This window comes from Meles meles, chromosome 12 (assembly GCF_922984935.1).
Source record: "Meles meles chromosome 12, mMelMel3.1 paternal haplotype, whole genome shotgun sequence".
NCBI lineage: Eukaryota > Metazoa > Chordata > Mammalia > Carnivora > Mustelidae > Meles > Meles meles.
This window is the reverse complement of record NC_060077.1, coordinates 13682944-13706279: the sequence shown is the minus strand read 5'-3', so window position 1 is coordinate 13706279 and position 23336 is coordinate 13682944. Positions and strand designations below refer to the sequence as shown.

The window sequence follows — 23336 nt, the reverse complement described above, 5'->3', positions numbered from 1 at the left end:
GGCAGTTGCCACTGGGGCTAAGCATGGCCAGTGATGCCCTTCGTAACAGCCACACACAACCGCTTAGGAGTTTTGCTGATGAGAACCCAGAAGCAGGGCCTCTCAGGAGCCCGGAGCACCCCTGCAGCCCCCCTTTCTCCCCTAGTCAAACCGCAGGTAGGGGTGACCCACAAGAGGTCTAAGGTCCAGGTGGCCCTCGAGGGTCACACGTGTCCCTAGCACCAGCCCACCTCCAGGTCCTTTCCAACTCTGCTTTGGTAGCATTGCCTTACACTAGGCAGAGAGACTGGCCAGGGGACCCAGCCACCATGTACATCCAGCTGCCAGTGCGTTTCTTGCCTCCACCCACTTTCCTATTTCAGAAACAGTGGAATGTCCAACTTTGTGAATTCCATTGCTTAACAGAAATTTGCTTTTAATGCCTAAATGTTCCAAAGATTAGAGTGGGGGCAGGGAAATGCAGGGAAAGTAGTGCCTCTTGTGGGGGGCACACCCCGCACACACAAAGTCCTTTGTGCTTCACACATTCTTTACAACTTCACTGACCATAGAATCTCGTCTGAAATCTTGTGAAATGGTTAGGCCAAGAATGTCCGTTGTGAATATTTCTGCAGTGATTTCGTCTGGAAGTTCTTCTTCAAGGCAGATTTCTGAACCTAGCCAAACAAGAAAAGAAAACAAATGCTTTCATAACGATTAGGTTTCTAACTTAGAAGCATTTTCCAAAAATACAAGGAACCTATACTAGACAAAAGTGAGAGGTGCTTTGTGCTACGGTTTGGCTGCGAGTCCTTAAAAACCCCTGGGTGGATATTGGCTGAAATCCCATCTTTACGGTTTGGAGCACTCTGTGAACTTCTTTGGAAAGCCTTAACCACATGGTATGGTTGATTTATGTGTAACAACTGGGAGCATTACATCCTGAGGTCCCAAGTACACAAGGAACGGGGGAGGGGAGCTTGGAGGCTGGAAATGACCCACGGGATACTGGAGTCTAGAACAGTCTGAGATCAGGAACCCTGTTACATGTGAAACTGGGGATGAACAATGAAAGCAGAGGGAGGAGTGTCGGGGTGGTTAAGCGTCTGCCTTCAGTTTGGGTCATGATCGCGGGGTCCTGGAATCAAGTCCCACATCAGGTTCCCTGTTCGGTAGGAGTCTACTTCTCCCTCTCCCTCTGCCTCTCCCCACTTGTGCTGTCAAATAAATAAATAAAATATTAAAAAAAAAAAGTCACCTCCAGCTATCCGAAGTCTTCACGAGGTTGTTTGGAAAAAAAAAAAAGAAAGAAAGAAAAAAAGGGAGGCAGAGGGAGAAGGGAGCCTGGCAAGGGGTCAGTAATGGTGGCAGGCTCTGACCACCACAGGGCACCAGGCAGCATCTGGGGCTTGGCAGTGGAGATACCCTCACAGGCTCGGGAGAACTGCTTATTTTAATTTTTTAAAAAATACTTTATCGGGCGCCTGGGTGGCTCAGAGGGTTAAAGCCGCTGCCTTGGGCTCACGTCATGATCCCAAGGTCCTGGGATGGAACCCTGCATCGGGCTCTCTGCTCAGTGGGGAGCCCGCTTCCCCCCACCGCCCCGCTCTCTCTGCCTGCCTCTCTGCCTACTTGTGATCTCTGCCAAATAAATAAACAAAAATCTTTAAAAATATATATTTTATGTATTTATTTCAGAGAGAGAGAGAGAGAGAGAGCATGAGCAGGGAGAGGGGCAGAGGGAGAGGGAGAAGTGGACTCCCAGCTGAGCAGGGAGCCCGATGCAGGACTCAACCCCAGGACCCTGGATCATGACGTGAGCCAAAGGCAGACGCTTCACCAACCAAACCCCCAGGCGCCCCTCAGGAGAACGGTTTAGACTGGATTCTCCAGCACTTAAATTCACAAGCCCAACTTCAGGTCCATTGTCCTCCCTCGGGTGGACTAAAGAAGGAGGTGGACCATCCAATGGCAGGAGGGGAGAGGAGGGCGAGCTTTAGGAACTTCCACGCCCTGGTGGCTTAAAGTCGGGCTGATGTGTGCTCTTTGCCTTGTGTCTACTCAAGTTTCCCGAGGACGCCTCTTGGAAAACACCTTTCCAGGCTGTATCTTCTCGTGGTCAGGACTCATGCACCCCAGCCAAAAAGATGGAGACCGGGTCCACGGAACTAAGGGAACATGCGAGCAGAAGGCACCGAGGACGGACAGCACATGGTAGGTAACAAAGGCTTCATCTCTCAGGCATGATCACCGCCCGCTGGTCCTTTCCTAACTTATTCATGGTGGGTCCCTGCTGACTTACTTCGCTGTGTGCATGGTATTAAGGAGAGAGGCTCGCACCAGTCAGGGGAAATAAATGCACTTAAGTCTCCAACAAATTGGGGAGCCAAGGCTGCACGCCCAGGCAGAGCCAGCCACAGTACCTTTGACGGAGGAGGCTGCGGGCTCGGATTTCCACCCCTCAGGGTTCAGCCCAAACAGGGTAGCGAAGCAGTCAGACATCTCCTCTTCGGTCATGTGTTCACCTGAGAATCATAGAGGAAAAAGTGTCTGTTCAGCTCCCGGGACGACGCCTCACGTCAGAGCTTAGCATCATCGTCCCGAGCTCTTAAAGAGAATTACTCCACGATTTCCTTTTCTCGAGACACGAAAACAATCTACGGGGTCCCATGTCACTGTCATATATCCTTTCTCATGTTGGGGTGAAGAACGGTGCTCCCACAAGGGGAAGGTTGTTGGGGCTCGTAAAGAGAAAGAAGACAACTTTCTTTCTTTTTTTTTTTTTAAAGATTTTATTTATTTATTTGACAGACAGAGATCACAAGTAGACAGAGAGGCAGGCAGAGAGAGGGGGGAAGCAGGCTCCCCGCTGAGCAGAGAGCCCGACGCGGGGCTGGATCCCAGGACCCTGAGACCATGACCTGAGCCGAAGGCAGAGGCTTTAACCCACTGAGCCACCCAGGCGCCCCAGAAGACAACTTTCTGATAAAGGCTGCGTTCAGTTTCATTTCCCCTTCCCTCACGCCGGGACCACCAGTCTGACGGAGAGGAAGAAAGCCTACCTGACTTCCTCATGTACAATAATGAGGAAAACAGTGGAGAAAAACGGAAAATTTTACATTGGCGTTCTTTTACCTCACCATTGCGTCCCAACGTCATCGCAGCCCCAGGACACAGGTGGCTCACCCTTCCACTCCCCTTTTACAAGTGAGGATACTGATCCTCTCAGGGGTTCGGCAGTTTGGGGCCTAAATCACGTTCTTAGGGACCCAGGATGGCGCCCTTCCCATCACCCTGAGTTTGCCAGCTCTATGGACCAGCAGGTAGCATCCCTCATGGTTGAAACCATGGTTTTGGGGGGAGGCAGACATCGCCCCTGATTAAAGATGCCAGGGGGTCTGCCGCCTCCCCCAAACAACTCCTCTCCAGTGGCAACAGCCCAATGGTGTGATAAGAAACTCCCTATTGGGGCACCTGGGTGGCTCAGTGGGTTAAGCCTCTGCCTTTGGCTCAGGTCGTGATCTCAGGGTTCTGGGATCAAGCCCCGCATCGGGCTCTCTGCTCAGCAGAGAGCTTCCCCCCTCCCCTCTGCTTCCCCCCTCCCCTCTGCTTCCCCCCTCCCCTCTGCTTCCCCCCTCCCCTCTGCTTGCCTCTCTGCCTGCTTGTGATCTGTCTGCAAATAAATAAAATCTTAAAAAAAAAAAAAGAAACTCCCTATTTATGGATTTACCTTTTGTTAGAAGCAGATTCAGGAAATCTTCTCTTCGTATGGCCTTTTTTCCTTTCGAATTGGTAAAACCAAGAATGTCAAAGCTCTCCTGGATCCCACGCATGGTGTTACCGAAAGGTGGCCTGTGATTGAGGTAAACTTTGAAGAAATCTGGTAAGTTGATTTTGTCAATTAGCTTTCCAGTGTCCACATATTCACTAAATCTGACTTCGTTAAACATATCTTCAATCTAGGGAAGAGGGTTAAAAAAAAAAAAAAGACCACGGTGAGCAGGAGAGGCACTTCGGGGGCGTCTGGGTGGCTGTCTTGGTTGGTGGGGTGTCCAGCTCTTGGTTTCGGCTCAGGCTGTGATCTCTGGGTTACAAGATCGAGTCCTGTGTTGGGTCCTGTGCTCCGCATGGAATGAGTCTGGTTCTCCCTCTCCCCCCCGCCCCCCCATAAATAAATAACACCTTTTTGTTAAAAAAAGAAAAGACACCTTTAAAAAACATCTTTAAAAAAAAATGAAAAGACACCTTGCTATATTTCTAAAAATTGGACAGTAACAGACAGATGTTTACAGTTAGCCTGAAAACCTGTCTGTTGAGGGTTGCTTATATCCCCCAAGAAAAAGATGTTGATGTCCTCACCCCCAGGAGCTCAGAATGTTATTTAGAAACAGGGCCAAGGCAGCCCTAATTAGTAAAGATGAGATCATACTGGGGTGGGATGGGCCTTTAATCCATTGTGAATGGTGTCCTTATAAGAAGGGGGGAGAGACACAGGGAGGGGACAGCCATGTGATGACAGAGGCAGGGAGAGGAGCGATGCTGTTTCAAGCCCAGGACTGCTGGTGGCCAGCAGAGGCTGGAGGAGGTGAGGAAGAAGGCAGGATTTCAGAGCACGCCTCTGCTGACAAGTGGATTTATCCTATAAGAGGATACATGTCTGTTGTTCGAAGCCACCAGGGTGTGATGCCTTGTTAACAGCCCTAAGACAGATGGCCAGTTTTTCAATCCTATCAGCACTGTTACTTACCTACCCATCTCATAGTGTTTCAACGACTTCCTTGCTTTGGCAAATAGAGCTTAATTTCATTTAGAACGCAGAATCCTCACAAACTTGGAAATTATAAGAATAAGCAAATAATTCCATGTGAAACTCAAATATAGGACCAAGGGCCCAGTAAATTTCAATTAACTGCATCATGATTCTTGTTTTCTTTCCTCTCTTTTCCATTTTCAGTGTGTAATATTTTATATATACAAAATATTACATGTAACTTATGGGGTTTGATTAAAAGATGAACACCTAAGAAGCCATCATTCATTGAAAAGTTCAACAAAATTGATAAATCTTTAGGTAGAATAACCAAGGGAAAAAAAAAAAGAAAAAGAGAAAAGACTCAAAATACTAAAATTGGGACTGAAAGAGGAGATGCCAGTACCAACTTTTCAGAAATAAAAAGGAGGGTAGCTCTTTCTGCCCACAGGTCTTGTCTCTGTGCTTTAATAAAACCACCTTTTTGCACCAAATAAAGTATGAACAACAGCCTGTCAACAGGATAACTTAGACGAAATGAACACATTCCTAGAAAGAAAACAAAGGACCAAAACTGACTCAAGAAGAAATAGAAAATCTGAATAGACCTATAACAAGTGAAAAGATTGAATTGGTAATATCAAAACTTCCACAAAGAGGAGTGCCTGGCTGGCTCAGTCAGAAGAGCATGCGACTCAATCTTGGGGTTGTGAGTTGGGCCCCATGTTGGGTGTAGATTGCTTTAAAACAAAAACAAAAACAAAACAAAAACAAAAAACCAAAAAAACCTTAAAAAATTTTTTTTCCACAAAGGAAAGCTAAAGACCAGATGACTTCACTGGTGAATTCCACCAAATACTTAAAAAAATACCAATTCTCCACAAACTTTCCCAAACACAGAAGAAAAGGGAACACTTCCCAATTCATTCAATGAGGACTGCTTCCTGATTTGGAAATTCATTATGCATTTGCCAAGTTTTCTAGAATGAGAAAAGGGTGCTGACCCGTCTATGGATTCGAAAGAAAATGTGGTGCCCTTTAGTGCAGGTCTCCAATGGGTCTCCTTAGGGAATTGGCAGAATGAGAGAAAGGGAGAAATATAAAAACAAACAAAACCCCTCCTCATTGTCCTCCTCCTCTCTCTGCACTATTTTTGTACCATACATACTGCAGTCAGCGGAAATTCAGAAACCCAAGTTATGTCTGGCAAATGGCTAAAAATTAGCAATTTATTTTAATATTTACATTTTAAACTGATACATTTCCTAATATATTGTGGGGCTTGGAATTTTACAGAAAGAGAGAATAAGAGCCACAGAAAAGTGGGAAATATTTTTTTTTCCCCTGAACACGAACTCAGCTTTGGTCTGTAGGAATAAATCGGGAACAGAATCTGTATTTGCATACAACATTTATCAATAGGTAACCAATTTTTCCCTGTCCATTACATTTTAGAAAACAAAATTGGAAGAGCACCCGTTTGAACCTACACCAAATATCAGCTGGTCTGGGACACCCTAGTGCCTTGGTCTGGCCACAAGTATCAAGAAGAAAATAGGGCACCTGGGTGGATCAGTGGGTTAAGCCTCTGCTTTCGGCTCAGGTCATGATCCCAGGGTCCTGGGATCGAGTCCCACATCGGGTTCTCTGCTTGGCAGGGAGCCTGCTTCCCCCCTTCTCTCTCTGCCTGCCTCTCTGCTACTTGTGACCTCTCTCTCTGTCAAATAAATAAATAAAATCTTTAAAAAAAAAAAGAAAAGAAAAAAGAAGAAGAAAATAAGTCTTTTGCAATCCAACCAACCAACTGTAATTTCTGTGAAAGATTTGAGGTAATTTCTTTCCATTCCCCTCCCATGCATACAAAATATATATATGTATATGTTTTGCAAAATTCCCATCACATATGTACATAACTATGTATCCTGTTTTTTTTCCCTGAAACACTGTATCTTAGTGATCAGTATTTAGATTAGTACTTAGATTAGTATTTTCAAAGAAGCCATTTATTTTCAATGTAACATTCTAGGAATGGTCTTTTTTTTTTTAAGATTTTATTTATTTATTTGACAGAGAAAGACACAGTGAGAGAGGGAACACAAGCAGGGGGAGTGGGAGAGGGAGAAGCGGGCTTCCCGTGGAGCAGGGAGCCCGATGCGAGACTCCATCGCAGGACCCTGGGATCATGACCTGAGCCAAAGGCAGATGCTTAATACTGAGCCATGCTGGGGCGCCTGGGTGGCTCAGTGCTCAGTGGGTTAAAGCCTCTGCCTTCGGCTCAGGTCATGATCTCAGGGTCCTGGGATCGAGCCCCGAGTCGGGCTCTCTGCTCCGCAGGGAGCCTGCTTCCTCCTCTCTCTCTGCCTGCCTCTCTGCCTGCTTGCGATTTCTCTCTGTCAAATAAAAAAAAAAAAAAAGACTGAGCCATGCAGGCACCCCCTAGGGATGGTCTTTAGACATAACATCATTGGTTACAGATACGAATAAACTTTAAATGATACTACATAAGTAACTTTAAGTGGTAACATTTTCATATAGAGCATTTATTTAGTTTATATCATGTACAATTGCAAGTTATGTATAATTTTATGTATATATAAAACACTACCCAGGATAACATTACTTAGTTTTTTTACTGTATTAATTATAATTGTATTATAAACATGTGTTACTATTTAACTATGAGCCAGTAGAGACTAGGGCTCAAAGTTTGATCATTGATGATAGACCTAGGTTCAAATCCTGACTTTCCCACTTTCTTTCTGAACTGACTCTCAGTTTCCTCATCTTGAAAAAGGGAGTAACAAAGTTTTGAAGTTTACTGCAACAATGTATTTAAGGTGCTAAACAGTAATGCCTAATACATTGTAAGCTCTCAAAAGGCGGTAACTATTCTGGTGATTATTATATTGTCTATGCCCTTGCTAATTAGGACCTATGTAATTTATTATATAAATTATAATTTATAGTTACATAAAGTATATGTATGACTTATAATTACATAAATAATATACATGATAAATATGAATTATAAACATCATACACGATTTAACTCAATTCCGAAATAGAAGACTAACCCAAAAGCAACAAAAAGGAGCTCAAAAGCGGGAGTTACTCATACCCAGAGTGTTCCGAAGACCTCAGCGAACGTTCTCAGCACAAAGCGAGCAGGTGATTCACCTCTTTACCCTCTTCCCATGCGACTGATCAAGAATCGAGTTGGCAGTTAGGGCACCCTTGACATCTCTTTCCTGAGCCTCCTTTGCGTGAGTTGAAAAGGCAGACTTCGCTACATGTCGAGACACAGTTCACGCTGGGAGAGGAGCCCCAGAGACAGAATGGAACGCTGCGAACCTTCCCCGTGCCCCAGTGCGAGGCCGGCTGGGGAGGAGCGGAGGCTCCCGCCGCCCTGCCCGGAGCACCCTGCCCGGTGCTTGGCTTTGGCCAGGCCTTTTATCGGCTTTCTGGCCCTTCCTCCACGAAGGCTGTGTTTCATTTGATTCACTCGAGCAGCTTTAAACATTGGGGCCCCTTCCCAGAGATCCTGATTTCATTCGTCGGGGGTGGGGTGGGGGGCAGTATAAGCAGTCGTATTTTTTTTTTTTTAAAGATTTTATTTATTTATTTGACAGACAGAGAGCACAAGTAGATAGAGAGGCAGGCAGAGAGAGAGAGAGAGAGGGAGGGAAGCAGGCTCCCCGCTGAGCAGAGAGCCCGATGCGGGACTCGATCCCAGGACCCTGAGATCATGACCTGAGCCGAAGGCAGCGGCCTAACCCACTGAGCCACCCAGGCGCCCCTAAGCAGTCGTATTTTTTAAAAGCTTCCCGGAGGATCTGAATGTACCGCCAGGGTTGAGAAGCACGGCTTCAAATCTGGAGTGCTCAAGCTTTGTCAGGGGGTCAACAGGAGCAGGAGGGCTTATTTAAAAAAACACTGCATGTCCCCCCCAGAGTTTCTGATTCAGTGAGTCTGGTTGTTGGGGGCGGGGGGCAGAGAGTCTGCCTTTCTTAACAAGTCTCCAGGTGAGGCCAGCGCTGCTGGCTTGGCTGGGAGGGGCACCTCTTTGGGAACAAGAGCTCTTAGACCACAGAGCTTGGGCAGAGGGAAGACACCAGCCCCCAGAAGAATTGGGACCTGGCCTGGGGTGTTCAGTAGAGAGGCACATTGTAGGGACCCAGAGAAGAAAGGAAACGAAACAAAGCACACGATGCAGGCACAAGGGAGGTCATGGGAGAATTTTTCTTAAAATACACAAAAGGCTTCTTTAAAATAACCACTTGAGGGCACCTGGGTGGCTCAGTCGGTTAAGCGACTGCCTTTGGCTCAGGTCATGATTCTGGGGTCCTGGGATCGAGTCCCACATCAGGGTCCGCCTGCTCTGTGGGGAGCCTGCTTCTCCCTCTTCTGCCTGCTACTCCCCATCTTGTCCCCTCTCTCTCTGTGTCAAATAAACAAATAAAATCTTTTTAAAAATAAATAAAATAACCACTTGCTGCCCTAGTTGGTTTAGTTCAGTTTAGTAGCCGTAACTGAGCACTTCGTTTCGTGCTAGGTGAATGGAAAGCAAGCCACTTAATTGCGACAAGGACAGCCCTGCACTCTAGGACTTCTCAGGCGGCAAATATTTATTAAACACCCGCTAGGTGCCAAGTCCTGGTCTGGGCCCTGTGAAGAGACAACGTACACCGAGAGTGAACCAAAAGGAAGGTCTGTCACTGCGGTTTGGTTCTCAGCCCTGGTTGCCCGCGAAGCACCCCTGGGGGGCTTTCCTCACCAGCTGAGCCCAGACTCCACTCCTAGAATCACTGCTCAGAAGGGCGGCCCAGGCACCGGCACGAGTGGCTTAATCTGTTTGGATACTGCGGCTCTCAGACCTTCGGTGCCAAATGCAGGCGCTCGGCTGCAGAAGCCCTCAGCGAGGTGGGCCCGGGAACGCCTCACGGAGGAGGTGGGTGGGGAGGACAGCCAGCGAGCATCCAGCCAGTCTAAGGTGAGGGGGAGCACGTGTGAGGAGGGGGCATGAGTGGGGGCTGCGTGCCCCTCCCACGTGTCTCCTGTCACTGTTGGAACCACCACCGACAAATGGAGTGGCTTAAGGCACACAAGCTGGTCTCCTAGTTCTCAAGGTCAGAAGTCTGCAATGGGTCTGAAGGGCCAGCATCAAGGTGTGCGTGGGGCTGCGTTCTTTCCAGAAGCTCTAGTGGGGAATCTGCTTGTGTTCCCTTCAGCTTCTAGAGCTGCCACTATTCCTTGGCCCTTGGCCCTTCCATCTTCAAAGCCAACAGCCTCATCACGAGCTCTGACGTCTCCTTCCCTTCTCATGCCTCCTACTCTGACCCTGACCTCTTGGCTCCCTCTTCTAAAGACCCTTGTGATTACACCCAGTCCGCCAGATTATCCAGGATAATCTCCCATCTCAAGATCCCTAATTTAATCATACTTGTGACATCCTCTTGCCATGTGCAGTAGTGTATTCACAGGTTGCAGGAATAAAGACACAGATAACCCTCTGGGGAGCATTATCCCTCCTGCCACCTGGCCGGCCGGTCAGGATTCCGATGAGGCACCGAGGACCTTGGTGCTATCGGCAGGTCAGAGGCGGCACACTGGCAGGGTTCATGTGGGACTTCCAGAATTAGGAGATTTCATATAGAAATCTAGCTTTCAGGGACGCCTGGGTGGCTCAGTGGGTTAAACCTCTGCCTTCAGCTCAGGTCATGATCTCAGGGTCCTGGGATCGAGCCCCGCATCGGGTTCTCTGCTCAGCAGGGAGCCTGCTTTCCCCCCACCCCGCCTGCCTCTCTGCCTACATGTGATCTCTGTCAAATAAATAAATAAAATCTTAAAAAAAGAAATCTAGCTTTCAGACTTCTCTTGGAAAGTCGGAGGAGTCTGATGATGGTATGCCTGCATTTCCAGACGCAGACCTGAGAAGAAACCATCCCCATTAGAGAGAGGTGTTCTCCAGCAGGGACACAACGGTATCCAGGCAAGGGGGGGGGGGCCCTCTGGCTAACGCCCTCCTCAAAGGAGTCTTGGACCTAGACGCCATGCCCTCCATCACAGACCATGCTCTGGGAACCCGGAACCCCAGGACTCCTCCCCACCCCCCAAATAACCCAAATCCACTTCCAGGGCCTGCAGGTCTCCTGAAGTCATCCTCCAAGAGGGACCTGCACTGTGACCATGCCCATGGGGCTGAAGGCTGGCCAAGGAGGGAGCCGGGCAGGAAGACAGGTGGTCATCACTGGCCTGGCTCTCCTCATGCTGTCCATCCAAGTGGGAAACGCAAGGAGCTCCAGAATTTGAAGGAGCCCAAACCAGAGGGAGAACTGTCAGGACAGAGTATTAACAGCTTGCTGCTTGGTTTGTAGCTTCCCAGGCTTAGCCACGTGGCGCCTGGGCTTCTGCGGGCCCGTGACGGAAGGGAGGCCCGGTCCTGGTGGCCTGGGTCCCCTTGCTCAGGCTTGTTTTACTCTGCCTCGGCCATTCACTCCCATGGCAGCAGGAAGCCACCGATGGCCTTAGCACCGTTTTTCTACTCGCGCTTTCTAGCCTCCCTGTGAGACAGAGAGGAACATGCGTCATTTGAGCACAGGCCTCCCTCGGTGGACAAGCAGGCTGCCGGCTGTGCTGGCTTCACGGGCTCAAACAGCCGGGAGGACTCTCCACCTGCTCAGGCCCCCTGTCCCCCGCCCCAGGTGCCCTCTAGCGCAGCCCCAGCAGATGAGGAGCCAAGGAGCCCACTGTCCCCGTGCGTGCGTGTCCTCACCCGGGACGCTCTCCTGGGGTCCCGGGCAGGGAAGGAGGGCGCTGGAGAGCAGGCTGCCAGGCCGGGCAGCCCCGCCGCACACTCGCATCTGGAGACACCTCCGCTATTTATGCTGGGTTCCGTGACTCACGGCCGCTCCCTGCTTCCTCCAGGAACTATATTTGGACGGTGGCTGCCTTTCTCCAGGAGGGAGACGGGCCACGCCCGAGGGACCCAGTGGCAGGGTCAGGCCAGCCCTTGGTGCTTGGCCTCCGTGCTCGCGCTCTCCCTGCTGTCTGTGGTGAGGGTGGCCCAAAAACGAGAGCACTGCCCACTCGGGGGCCCCTTAGGAGGACCTTACCCCAGGCCCTCATCAGAGCCCCGGGGTCAAACGCTTCCAGGCTCTCCCTCCAGGAAAGGGCTTTAAAATCTGAATGTGAAGTCCTCCAGCTTGTCCCAGACCCACAGTCGAGGGTGTGTCAGCCAAGCACTCACCGCTCTTCAAAATCCTGCTTCCTTGTAGCTACCCAGAAACATGCACCCAGAAACTGGCTCAGTCAAGAAATAGTAAATAGAGACCAACCTGGCCGTTCCTCGAACATGGGAGTTATTGATTTGGCAATTCTACCCCCTAGGTACAGAGGCACGAGAAATTAAAACCCAGCTCTTATACACCGATATTCATAGCGGCATTACTCATTAAGAGCCAAAATGTGGAAACCACCCAAATGTCCATCATTCGATGAATGAAAAAACGCAACACATCCATATGAATGAACGGAATATTATTTAGTTACAAAGAGGAAGGAAGCGTGGACACCTCCTACAACCCAGAGGAAACCTGCAAATGTGATTCTCCCGTGAGAGAAGCCAGACACAAAAGACCGCATAGTGCATGAGACCGTCACTATGAAATGTCCAGAACAGGCAAATGCAGAGAGGCAGGAAGGAGACGGGTGGGTGCCGGAAGCTGGGAGGTGGGAGTGGGGTCCGTATTTGGTGGGTCACCGTATTATGTGTGCTAATGGGTGTGGGGTTTCTTCTTAGGGTGATAACATGCTCTGGGATTGGACAGCGGTGATGGCTGCACAACTCTGTGAACTAAAAGCCATTTCAAATGCATGAACTGTAGGGGATGTGATAGAGCTCTGCAAAAGTTGCCAAAAAGAGAGAAAAACAATGGGAGGTCAAGTCATGGCCAAGGCAAGGAACGAAGCAAATGACACTAGTATTTTTTTGAATATGTTTTCCATCACCACTATGACCTATCCTGTTACAATCATAAAACCAATAAAGATTAATACATGCTTGTTATAAAAAAATTCAAGCAAGGATATATAAAGAGAAAAGAGATATGAAGCGAAATAAAATGCCCTATAATTCCCCACCCCTCAGCTATAACCAGTGTTCCATGTCACGATTTTTAGGGTTTTTTTTTTTCCTTGTTCGCACTAACGCGTACGTGTAGAAACAGAACCTGGGAAGCCCCACTTCCCCATCTGTAAAATGAAGACCATAAAAGCATCTCCCTGCCTTGAGGGTTAGACACCGGTGGGGTCGGCATAAAACTGGGCGTGTGGTGAGAGCCCCGGAGAGAAGGGCCTGGTTGTTGCTAGTGGTGCTGGTGTTATTATGGTATTGTCATCCTCTGCACTTTTTTTAGCGGCTGCGTGGCATTTCAGAATTTCTTTCTTTAAATGCATTAAAGTGTGAACAACGGAAATCGTTTTGTCTTGCCCTGATCTCTCTGCAGGGGCGCACACTGCTCCCTGGTATAGGGGCTCTCAGCTGACCCGGAAGTCCTCCTTAGAGCAGTGGGCCACAGAAGGAACTTCTGACATTTCTGTTTCAGAGCAAACCCAACACGGTGAGGGCTTCTTTTCAACATGCAAATCTCCCAATTCCCATGGGGTCTTGATCGGGGCAGACACTGTGCCCATGACCACTGGTTCGGATTTCTCCTCCTTGCATGGGGAAAGCTGCGCTGGTTGGCCACGGGCCCTCAATCCCAGCTGGGACCATGGTTTAGCCACAAGATTAGCACAAACGGCTTTGGGAGGATTTGTTTGTTTATCTTCCTGGGTTTTGTTCTAGATACAAAAGCAACACAAGCCACATGCTTGTAGCTAAGAAAAATTAAAACATTACAGAACTGTGTATTGTAAGCTCCCATCCCCATATAATGACAACTGTCACTAAGAAAGGCAGAAACTACTAAATGGGAAATTTTTCATTTATAGACCCTCAAGATGGGCTTATGTTGCAGGTTTGGACACAGAAGCCAAGAGAGCCAAACTGCCATGGCTAACACAAGGAGAACGTGGCGTTCCTGGGCATGCACCAGGACAGAGGGGGAGCAGAGCACTGAGTTGTACGTGGGATGAAGGCCAGCAAGGAAGCCCCTGTCAGAGTGACTGGCAGGCCAGGGAGAAAGGTCTAAAAGCAGTTTCTGGTACATTGCTGGGAAATCCAGTTCTGTGTCTCTTTCTGATGATTCCCAAATTTTCAAGCAAGTTGTCTTCCACGAGTGGGCTTGGTGTTTTTGTGGAAACTGAGGAATGAGCTGAGTGTCAGGTCTGGAATGACGTGGGGTAGACATGGGGTAGATAGAGTCTGCACACACACACGGGAGTCCCCAGGGGAGCCTCAAAACTCCAACTCTCATGGACAAGAGCCAGGATCCAGCTGGTACCAGAGGCCCCTGCTGACACGGGCTTATGTGCACAAAGTGGGAAGTAAAAATTCTCCCAAAGCCCACCCCTCAGAAGTCAAAGTTGTTAAGCACTTGGGGCGTGGTCTTTCAGAGTTTTGCTAGGCATGTACGAATATCTAAATTATTATTAATGAAATGAGCTCATGCTTTACACGTGGTCTTGTGACTTGCCCTTTTCCCTTTAATCACAAATCCTGTACGTGCTTTTTGAGTCAAACAACATTGGTCATGGGGCGCCTGGGTGGCTCAGTGGGTTAAAGCCTCTGCCTTTGGCCAGATCATGGTCTCAGGAACCCAGGATGGAGCCCTGCCTGCATCGGGCTCTCTGCTCCGTGGGGAGCCTGCTTCTCCCTCTCCCTCTGCCTCTTTCCCCTTGCTTGTGCTCTTTCTCTCTTCGTCAACTATATAAATAAAATCTTTACCAAAAAAAAATTTTTTTTAAAGTTAAGTGATTGTTTATTCCTCTCTAAATATTCCTAAATAACACTAAGTTCCTGAATCTATCAAATGCTACTACTGATTACCCTGAAATCAAATAATAATGTCAGGGATTCTCTTTTCCTTGTTGTCTTTGTGCCAGATCTGACCAAAGCCCATCCCTCCCTCACTCACTCACTCATCGGACCAGCATTTGCAGAGTGTCCCTTTTGTGAACACTTGCCAGACACACCCCTCTCTGCTCACATTTATAGAACTAAGTGGTGACACGACGTTAATTCAATGCGAAAACCTATCAGGATTAAACAATGATTGCTCTGCAAGCCAAACAGAAACGTAGCCACCAGTAAGCAGAGAACCCGTGTGACGCACAGGCAAGTCCCCAACAGGGCACTCCAGAGTCCTGCAGGAAAAGAAAATGATGAAGCTAGACGACGAAACTTTGTCCTGTGTGTACGCAGCTGTAGAAAACCGTAACGCCGAAGTTTTGATTCCCTCTATGACATTACAAACCATGCAAACAGTTCATTTAAAAAATGAAGATCTGGGGGTGCCTGGGTGGCTCAATGGGTTAAAGCCTCTGCCTTCAGCTCAGGTCATGATCCCAGGGTCCTGGGATCAAGCCCCGCATTGGGCTCTCTGCTCCTCGGGGAGTCTGCTTCCCTTCCTCTCTCTCTGCCTGCCTCTCTGCCTACTTGTAATCTCTGTCAAATAAATAAATAAAATCTTAAAAAAAAAAAAATGAAGGTCTGTAAGCAGAATAGGCCCTCCCCAAACACTCTTTGGCTGTGTTATGCCCAAGTACAGTGCTCCGCAAAGGATGGGAGGGGTTAGGAATTTTCGGGGAGGGTTATATTCTTGTGTAATTTGGCTTCAATTTACCACACTGACTAGACTCAAAACCCCTAGGCAGTTAAATTGACGTAAGAGAAATACAGTAACGTATAGCCTGGGGCGGGGGAGGGACACTGGTATGAACCTCTGTGACTGTGTCTTTTATGTAACCAAGTGCTGAAGTATTCTACTAGCTCTGTGTCCTTCCTGCGGCTTCTCGGGGGCGGGGGAACAGCTGCATCTTAATGGGAAATGTTTCATTAACCGCAACAAAGCCTGAATTTGAAAGTTTCAAAGCCCTGAAAACGTTCTTATGGAAGTCCCTATAAATCTAATGTGAAAACAAGAGACCCAAAAGTTTTCAGATAGAAACAGACTCACCAGCTCGTGAGGTCTGCACACTGATATGGTCACATCTGGGCCAGGGACCTTCGGAAAACATCTCCAAAGAGTGAGTGTGTTTATTTAGGTGGACGGAAAACCCTGGAGGCCAAGGGATTTATGAAGACCTCCCAGGGGACACTGAAACTCTCCTTTGTGACAGTGAGGAGAGAGGTCTCCAACAGCCGTTGGAAACCATACAATCGCCTTTTCCACTTCTTTTTGTGTATAACTGAGGCTCGATGCCACTTTACAACATTTGCTGCAGACTCATGTTTTTTTCTGGACGGTTTACTCATCAGCAAGACCTGGAGAGGGTGTTAGGTCTTAGTTTGTTTTGCCAATGACGGGCTGACTGAGTACCTTCAATCATGGCACGAGCTTGCTTCTACAGGAAGCAGGACAAGGCCGGTCACTCTGTGCCCTCCATCTGTCTGTAACACCTCATATGGCAGTAGTGAGGGTCACCGAGGCTAAACATCGAGAATTCCCCTACCAGCCAAGCAGGACTGCAGAGGACGACACATTTAAATGAGCTTAGGGCTGAGAATCAAGGATCCTGGAGGAGGGCTGCGTGGCCGGTTCCCAGTAGAGCATGTGACTCTTGATCTCAAGGTTGTGAGTTTGAGCCCCACACTGGGTGTAGAGCTTATAAGAAAGAAGGAAGGAAGGAAAGAAGGAAGGAAGGAGTGGGAAGGAAGGAAAGAGAGAGAGGGAGGGAGGAAGGAAGAGAGGGAGGAAGGAAGGAAGGGGGAAAGGAAAAGAAAAAAATCCCTTAAAAAAATCCTGAATGAGAAAACTGCTGTCAGTTTGATGACTTTCAGTCACTTATGCAAAGTGCCTTTACCAGATGAGTCAAGGAAATAAGAAACTGGTTTTAGAAAGGAAATTGTGAACAAAGAACCGCACAGTCAGGGAAGCCCTGGCCTCAGGGCCTTTCACAAGCTCACGTCCAGAGATGAGGACACGATGATGAAAACAATGATACTCGATGGTATTTTCCAAACATTTAACACGCCGTGGCCTATGCTAAGTGGATGCGCGGTTACTCTTCAGTCACCCGCCCCAGGAGGCGCTGCTACTACTCCCATTTCACAGATGAGGAAACAGAGACTTGGAGAAGTCAGGGACACGACCCAATCGCGCAGCTGCCAAGTGGCTCCAGGCAGGGCCGCCCCGGGGCCACCTGGCGTGAGAGGCGCTGCCTCCCTACACGGATGGCTTGAACCGGAGAGACATCTGATGCCCGCCCGCAGGACATGCGTGATGGTGACCCTGAGACACCTACAGGGGCGGAAGAGGGACCCTCTCCCCGGCTAGATGACGGAGTAAGGGACACCCCAGGTCCGGAGGCCTCCTCGTGAAGTAAGAGTGTGCGGCACCTGCTTCAGAACAGGCCAAAGGTGCAGAGGAAGTTGGTGGGTCTGGATGTAACAGGAGCTGGTAATTGTTGAAGCTGACTGATGGGTACACGACAGTTTATTACACTATTTTCTCTGCTTTCATCTGTTTGGAATTTTCGAAAATAAAAAGTTAAAAATAAGTAAAAGAGAGGTTGTCTCATGTACTTCTTAAACAGAACACGCCGTGTTGACAGGAAATACTAAAGTGAGAAAAGGGGTTAATCGGTAGCTACTCTGTGTGACACGGGGTGGGGGGTCCCTTGGACCCACGTCCGTCAGTCCTCGAAACAACGCTGATGGTGCCAGCTGCCGCCAGCCTCGTCTGACAGATGCGCTCACAGGAACTCAGACTCTCGCTGAAATGACTTGCAAGGAGTCAGCTAGGTCAGCCAGGTTCTGGGTCCCCGCACTTCCTACCAACGTATTCGTTTCCCCTTCCTCAGTCTGGAAGGCGATATGCCAGCCAGTCACCCCGAGAAGATGGGGGGTAACTTAAGATCAGTGCGTGGGAAAAAAAAGGAGAAGACGAACCACAGATACAATAAAGAAGATGAAATGCGGGGGAGGGGGGAGGGCGGAACCCAGGTGAGAAGTCGAAAGCAGTTATTTCCAAAGTGCAAAAAGAAAGAGGTTTCCATACTCAGTCCAGTTGGGGGATGCCGTCCTGCTTGTGTACACCTCACTTCCCAATGTCCAGGAACTTCCCAAAGCCTGAGTATTGTGGACCCATTTTTTTTTTTTCCTCTGCAGAATTCCATTTGAAGTCCACTCCAGCCGCCCCAGAGTCCTTGTGGTCAAGGTGGCTGACCCTGCCTCTGACTCACGGGAGCATTCAGGCCTGGCCAGCCTGAGGAGCGCCTGCCCCGAGGACAGCAGGAGGAGGCTGGGGGCAATGACCGGGGCTCTGGAGTTGTGCCCGCTGCACATGGGCCCAGGGACCTACTGAGAAGCGAGGCAACACAGAGGAAGGAGAGGCCTGGGGGGACGATCCTTCTTGGCAGCAGCATGCGGGCCTAACCTAGGTCATTCTGGGCATTACCTCTACCTCTAGTTGGAATCCTGAGAACCAAAAACTAATCTGAGTTAGGTTTCGGTAACCTGTAACCAAAGGAGGGTCCTGACTAATAATCCTGTTTCGCTTTGTCTAATCCTTCTTTGAGCAGGAGCGGCCCTGGGAAACACCTCACTGGGCCAGTGTTCCAAGGCAAGTGTCTACAGCCCGGGGAGGGGGAAATGCAGACTCCCAGGCCCCCTGCTTGGAGAGTCTGACCGGCTCCGTCCAGGATGGGCCCAGGAATCTGTTCTTCCTGTAAGTGCCCCTTGTACTTTTGAGGCAGTTTGCTGGTTTGGGAACTGGCCGTTCGAAGGAACGTGCTTTGGAAGTGCAGCTCTCTGCCATACTTTGATGTGGGTTGCACAAACTTTCGCCATAGTCGCTGCCATTTCTGGGCATGTACTTTTACAAAATGTACATTGGTCAAAAGGCCTTTTGAGGAGCTCAGAAAACCCGCTGTGCTGAAGGCACTCGTTCAAGTCTCTGCATGGGTCTCTGGGCCCTCAGAGCTCATTTTTTCCCGATGCTATTTGGAGAATAAAAGTCACCTTCCGGTCAGACCAACAGTACATGAAAACAGGTGGTTCTAGGTGCGCCAGGAGAAGTAACAGGGACCACAGCTTCCCTCCCTGAAATGCACCCAGCCAGCAATGTGGGCACCACAGCGTAGTTGGGTTTCAGGCCTTCTGTGTGCCTGATGGTGGGCTGCGAAATGCGACATTTTTGGAAAGCTGTTTGGCAGCGGAGCCTTGAAGTTCCTATTCTCTGACCCAGTAATTCTATTTCTAGGACTTGGAGACTGGAAAATAATCAGAGGAGTGTGCGAAAACTGGAACCAGAGATGCTCATCGCAGCCATTCTCAGACAGCTGAACACTTCAGACAGCCAGTGTCTCTGTCAGCTGGGGACTGGTTCAGTTAAGTACGCAGCCCGTCAAAATCACGTCATCTACATCAAACCCAAAAGCTTCCACGCAGCCGTAGAAATTAACAAAATGAAAAGGTAACCTACGGCTTGCGAGAAAATATTTGCAAACCACACCTCTGGTAAGGGGTTGCTATCTAAAATATATAGGGAACTCCCACAACCCAACAGCAAGACAAACAAACAAAACCAAACCCAATTTACAACTGGGACAAAGACCTGAGTAAGTATTTTTCCAAAAAAGATACTGAGATGTGAAAATGGACTCGACATTATTCATCATCAGGGAAATGCAAGTCAACGTTGTAATGAGCTGTTACTTCCCACCTGTTAGAACGGCTTTCCTCAAAGACGAAAGGTAAGTGCTGGCAAGGATGTGGGGAAAATGGCCCCTTGTGCACTGTTGGTGGGAATAAATACAGAAAATGTGATTTCTGTCTACACAATGGAATATTATTCGGCCATAAAAAAGAAAGAAATCCTGCCACTTAGGCCAACAGGAATGAAACTTGAGGGCATTTTACTAAGTGAAGTAAGTCAGACCGAGAAAGACATGTATGTGATCTAAAAGAAGAAACCCCAAACTCATAGAAACACAAAACACACAGTGGTTGCCAGGGTACCAACTTCCAGTGACAAGATGAAAAAGTCCTGGAGAATATTACGTACAGCATGATGACTACAGTTAGCAATCCTGTATTGTATATTTATTTGAAAGCTGCTAGAGGGGCACCCGGGTGGCTCAGTCCTTAAGTGTCTGCCTTTGGCTCAGGTCATGATCCCGGGGTCCTGGGATCGAGCCCTGCATTGAGGTCCCCGCTTGGTGGGAAGCCTGCTTCTCCCTCTCCCACTCCCCCTGCTTGTGTTCCCTCTCTCGCTGTGTCTCTCTGCGTCAAATAAATAAATAAAATCTTTGAAAAAAAGAAAGCTGCTAGAAAGTAGGTTTTAAAAGTTCCTACCAAGATCCCAAATGTCCATTGACTGATATGGTATATATACACAGTGGAATATTACTCAGCCGTCAAAAAGAATGAAATCTTGCCACTTGCGATGACATGAATGGAGCTACGGTGTTACTACGCTCAGTGAAATAGTCAGAGAAAGACAAATACCTTATGATTTCACTCATCTGTGAAATTTAAGAAACAGATGAACATATGGGAAGGGGAAAAAAAGAAGGAGAGAGGGAAACAAACCATAAGAGACTCTCAATGACAGAGAACAAACTGAGGGTTGATGGAGGGAGGTGGGTGGGGGATGGGACAGATGGGGAATGGGCATTAAGGAGGGCACTGGTTGCGATGAGCACTGGGTGTTGTATGTTAAGTGATGAGCCACTGAATTCTACTCTTCAAACTAGTATTATGCTAAATGTGAACTAACTAGAATTTAAATAAAAAATTGAGAAAAGAAAAAATAAAGAGATAAAAGGTTCTCACCGCACACACACACACAAATGTAACTGTGTGAGGTGACAGATACGTTAACTAAACATACTGTGGTGATCATTTTGCAATAAGACATATATAAAATCACTACACTGTATATTTGCAACTATATAAAGTTATATGTCAATTATATATCAATAAAGCTGGGGGGGAAGTATATTGTCAGGGAATTTTTATCATCATGCTCACAAAACAATAGTTACTAAGAATGTTGATATAAATATATCCATATATACACATATATACCTATATACACCCACGAATCCTTACATCTACACATGCACATCTGTAAACTGTTGATATACATGGACATATACATGTGTGATACCATATAATGCCAATTTTTTATTTTAAAATAGAGATGTATCTATATCCATATATAAAACAACAGAAGGGGGCGCCTGGGTGGCTCAGTGGGTTAAGCCTCTGCCTTCGGCTCAGGTCATGATCTCAGGGTCCTGGGATCGAGTCCCACATCGGGCTCTCTGCTCGGCAGGGAGCCTGCTTCCTCCTCTCTCTCTGCCTACTTGTGATCTCTGTCTGTCAAATAAATAAATAAAATCTTTAAAAAAAACAACAACAACAGAAGGAAGTCCACCAAAATGTGAACAGTGATCATCTCTGAGGAATTTCTATTTCTTTTTTAAAGTTCTATTTTCTACATCAGAAAAAGTTATAAAATTAAGATATGTCCGCCAAAGGCAAGGAAAGCAGGGGCAAAAATGAACTATAGGACTTTATCAAGATCAAAAGCTTTTGCACAGGGGCACCTGGGTGGCTCAATGGGTTAAAGCCTCTGCCTTCAGCTCAGGTCATGATCTCAGGGTCCTGGGATCGAGTCCCGCATCGGGCTCTCTGCTCGGCAGGGAGCCTGCTTCGCCCCCTCTCTCTCTCTGCCTGCCTCTCTGCCTACTTCTGATTTCTCTCTGTCAAATAAATAAATAAAATTTTTTTTTAAAAAAGCTTTTGCACAGCAAAGGAAAGAGTCAACAAAACCAAAGACAACTGACAGGATGGGAGATGATATTTGCAAATGACATATCAGATAAAGGGCTAGTATCCAAAATCTATAAAGAACTTATCAAACATGGGTGCCTGGGTGGCTCAGTTGGTTAAGTGACTGCCTTTGGCTCAGGTCATGATCCCAGATTCCCAGGACTGAGTCCCACATCGGGCTCCCAGCTCCATGGGGAGTCTGTTTCTCCCTCTGACCACCCCCCATGCTCTCTCTTACTCTCTCTCAAATAAATAAATAAAATCTTTAAAAATTTTTTTTAAAAAAGAACTTATCAAACTCAACAGCCAAAGAACAAATAATCCAATTAAGAAATGGGCAGAAGACAGGAACAGAAATTTTGGCAAAGAAGACATCCAAATGGCCAACATACACATGAAAAAGTGCTCAACATCACTTGGCATCAGGGAAATACAAATCAAAAGCACAGTGAGATACCACTTCACACCAGTCAGAATGGCTAAAATTAACAAGTCAGGAAATGACAGATGCTGGCGAGGATGCGGAGAAAGGGGAACCCTCCTCCACGGTTGGTGGGAATGCAAGCTGGCACAGCCACTCTGGAAAACAGTATGGAAGTTCCTCAAAAAGTTGAAAATAGACCTACCCTACGACCCAGCAATCGTACTACTGGGTATTTACTCTAAAGATACAAATGTAGTGATCCGAAGGGGCACATGCACCTGAATGTTTACAGCAGCAATGTCCACAATAGCCAAACTATGGAAAGAACCTAGATGTCCATCAACTGATGAGTGGATAAAGAAGATGTGGTATATATACACAATGGAATACTATGCAGCCATCAAAAGAAATGAAATCTTGCCATTTGTGATGACATGGATGGAACTAGAGGGTATTATGCCTAGTGAAATAAGTCAATCAGAGAAAGACAATTATCATATGATCTCTCTGATATGAGGAACTTGAGGGGCAGGGCAGGGTGTCATGGGGATAGGGAGGGATAAAATGAAACAAGATGGGATCAGGATGGAGACAAACCATAAGAGACTCTTAATGTCAGGAAACAAAATGAGGGTTGCTGGGCGGTTGAGGGGGAGGGATAGGGTGGCTGGATGATGGACATTGGGGAAGGTATGTCCTATGGTGAGTGCTGCGAAGTGTGTAAGCCTGATGATTCACAGACCTATACCCCTAAAGCAAATAATGTATTATGTGTTAATAAAAAAAATAAAGACATGTCCTTTAAAAATCACATTTTCAGGAGAACCTAGGTGGCTCAGGTGGTTAAGCATCTGCCTTCAGCACAGGTCACGATCTCAGGGTCCTGGGACTGAGCCCTGCATCAGGCTCCCCATTGGGTGGGGAGCCTGTTTCTCCCTGTGCCCCTCCCCCCATTCATGCTCTCGCTCTCTCTCTCCTTCCTGCTCTCTTTCAAATAAATAAATAAATAAATAATCTTTTTTTAAAATCATGTTTTCAAAGAATTATTAATAAATGCAAAGTGGTTAGAACAGCAAGTGGAAATATAGAATAAAAATATGTATTCAACATGGTACCCATTTGTTTTTTAAAATTTTATGTAAGTGTTACATCTGTGTATGTGGGATGATGAGTAATTATGTTCTTCATTCACACTTGTGTACCTTTTCCAAACTTCCCACAATGAAAATGTGGTAACCTTT

At 47.5% G+C, this 23336-nt stretch overlaps 1 protein-coding gene across 2 annotated transcripts in view; it reads right to left on the bottom strand.

Moving 5' to 3' along the window:
- Nucleotides 1-410: 410 nt before the first annotated feature.
- Nucleotides 411-23336, bottom strand: part of CFAP251 (cilia and flagella associated protein 251) — a 65133-nt gene continuing 42207 nt past the window's right edge. For both annotated transcript variants that reach the window (XM_046025304.1, XM_046025302.1), the window contains exons 19-21: nt 3710-3938; nt 2403-2504; nt 411-656 (exon numbers count right to left, since the gene is read on the bottom strand). In XM_046025304.1, the coding sequence (XP_045881260.1) occupies nt 520-656; nt 2403-2504; nt 3710-3938 (468 nt within the window). In that variant the 3' untranslated portion in view covers nt 411-519. The remainder of the gene's footprint in view (nt 657-2402; nt 2505-3709; nt 3939-23336) is intronic.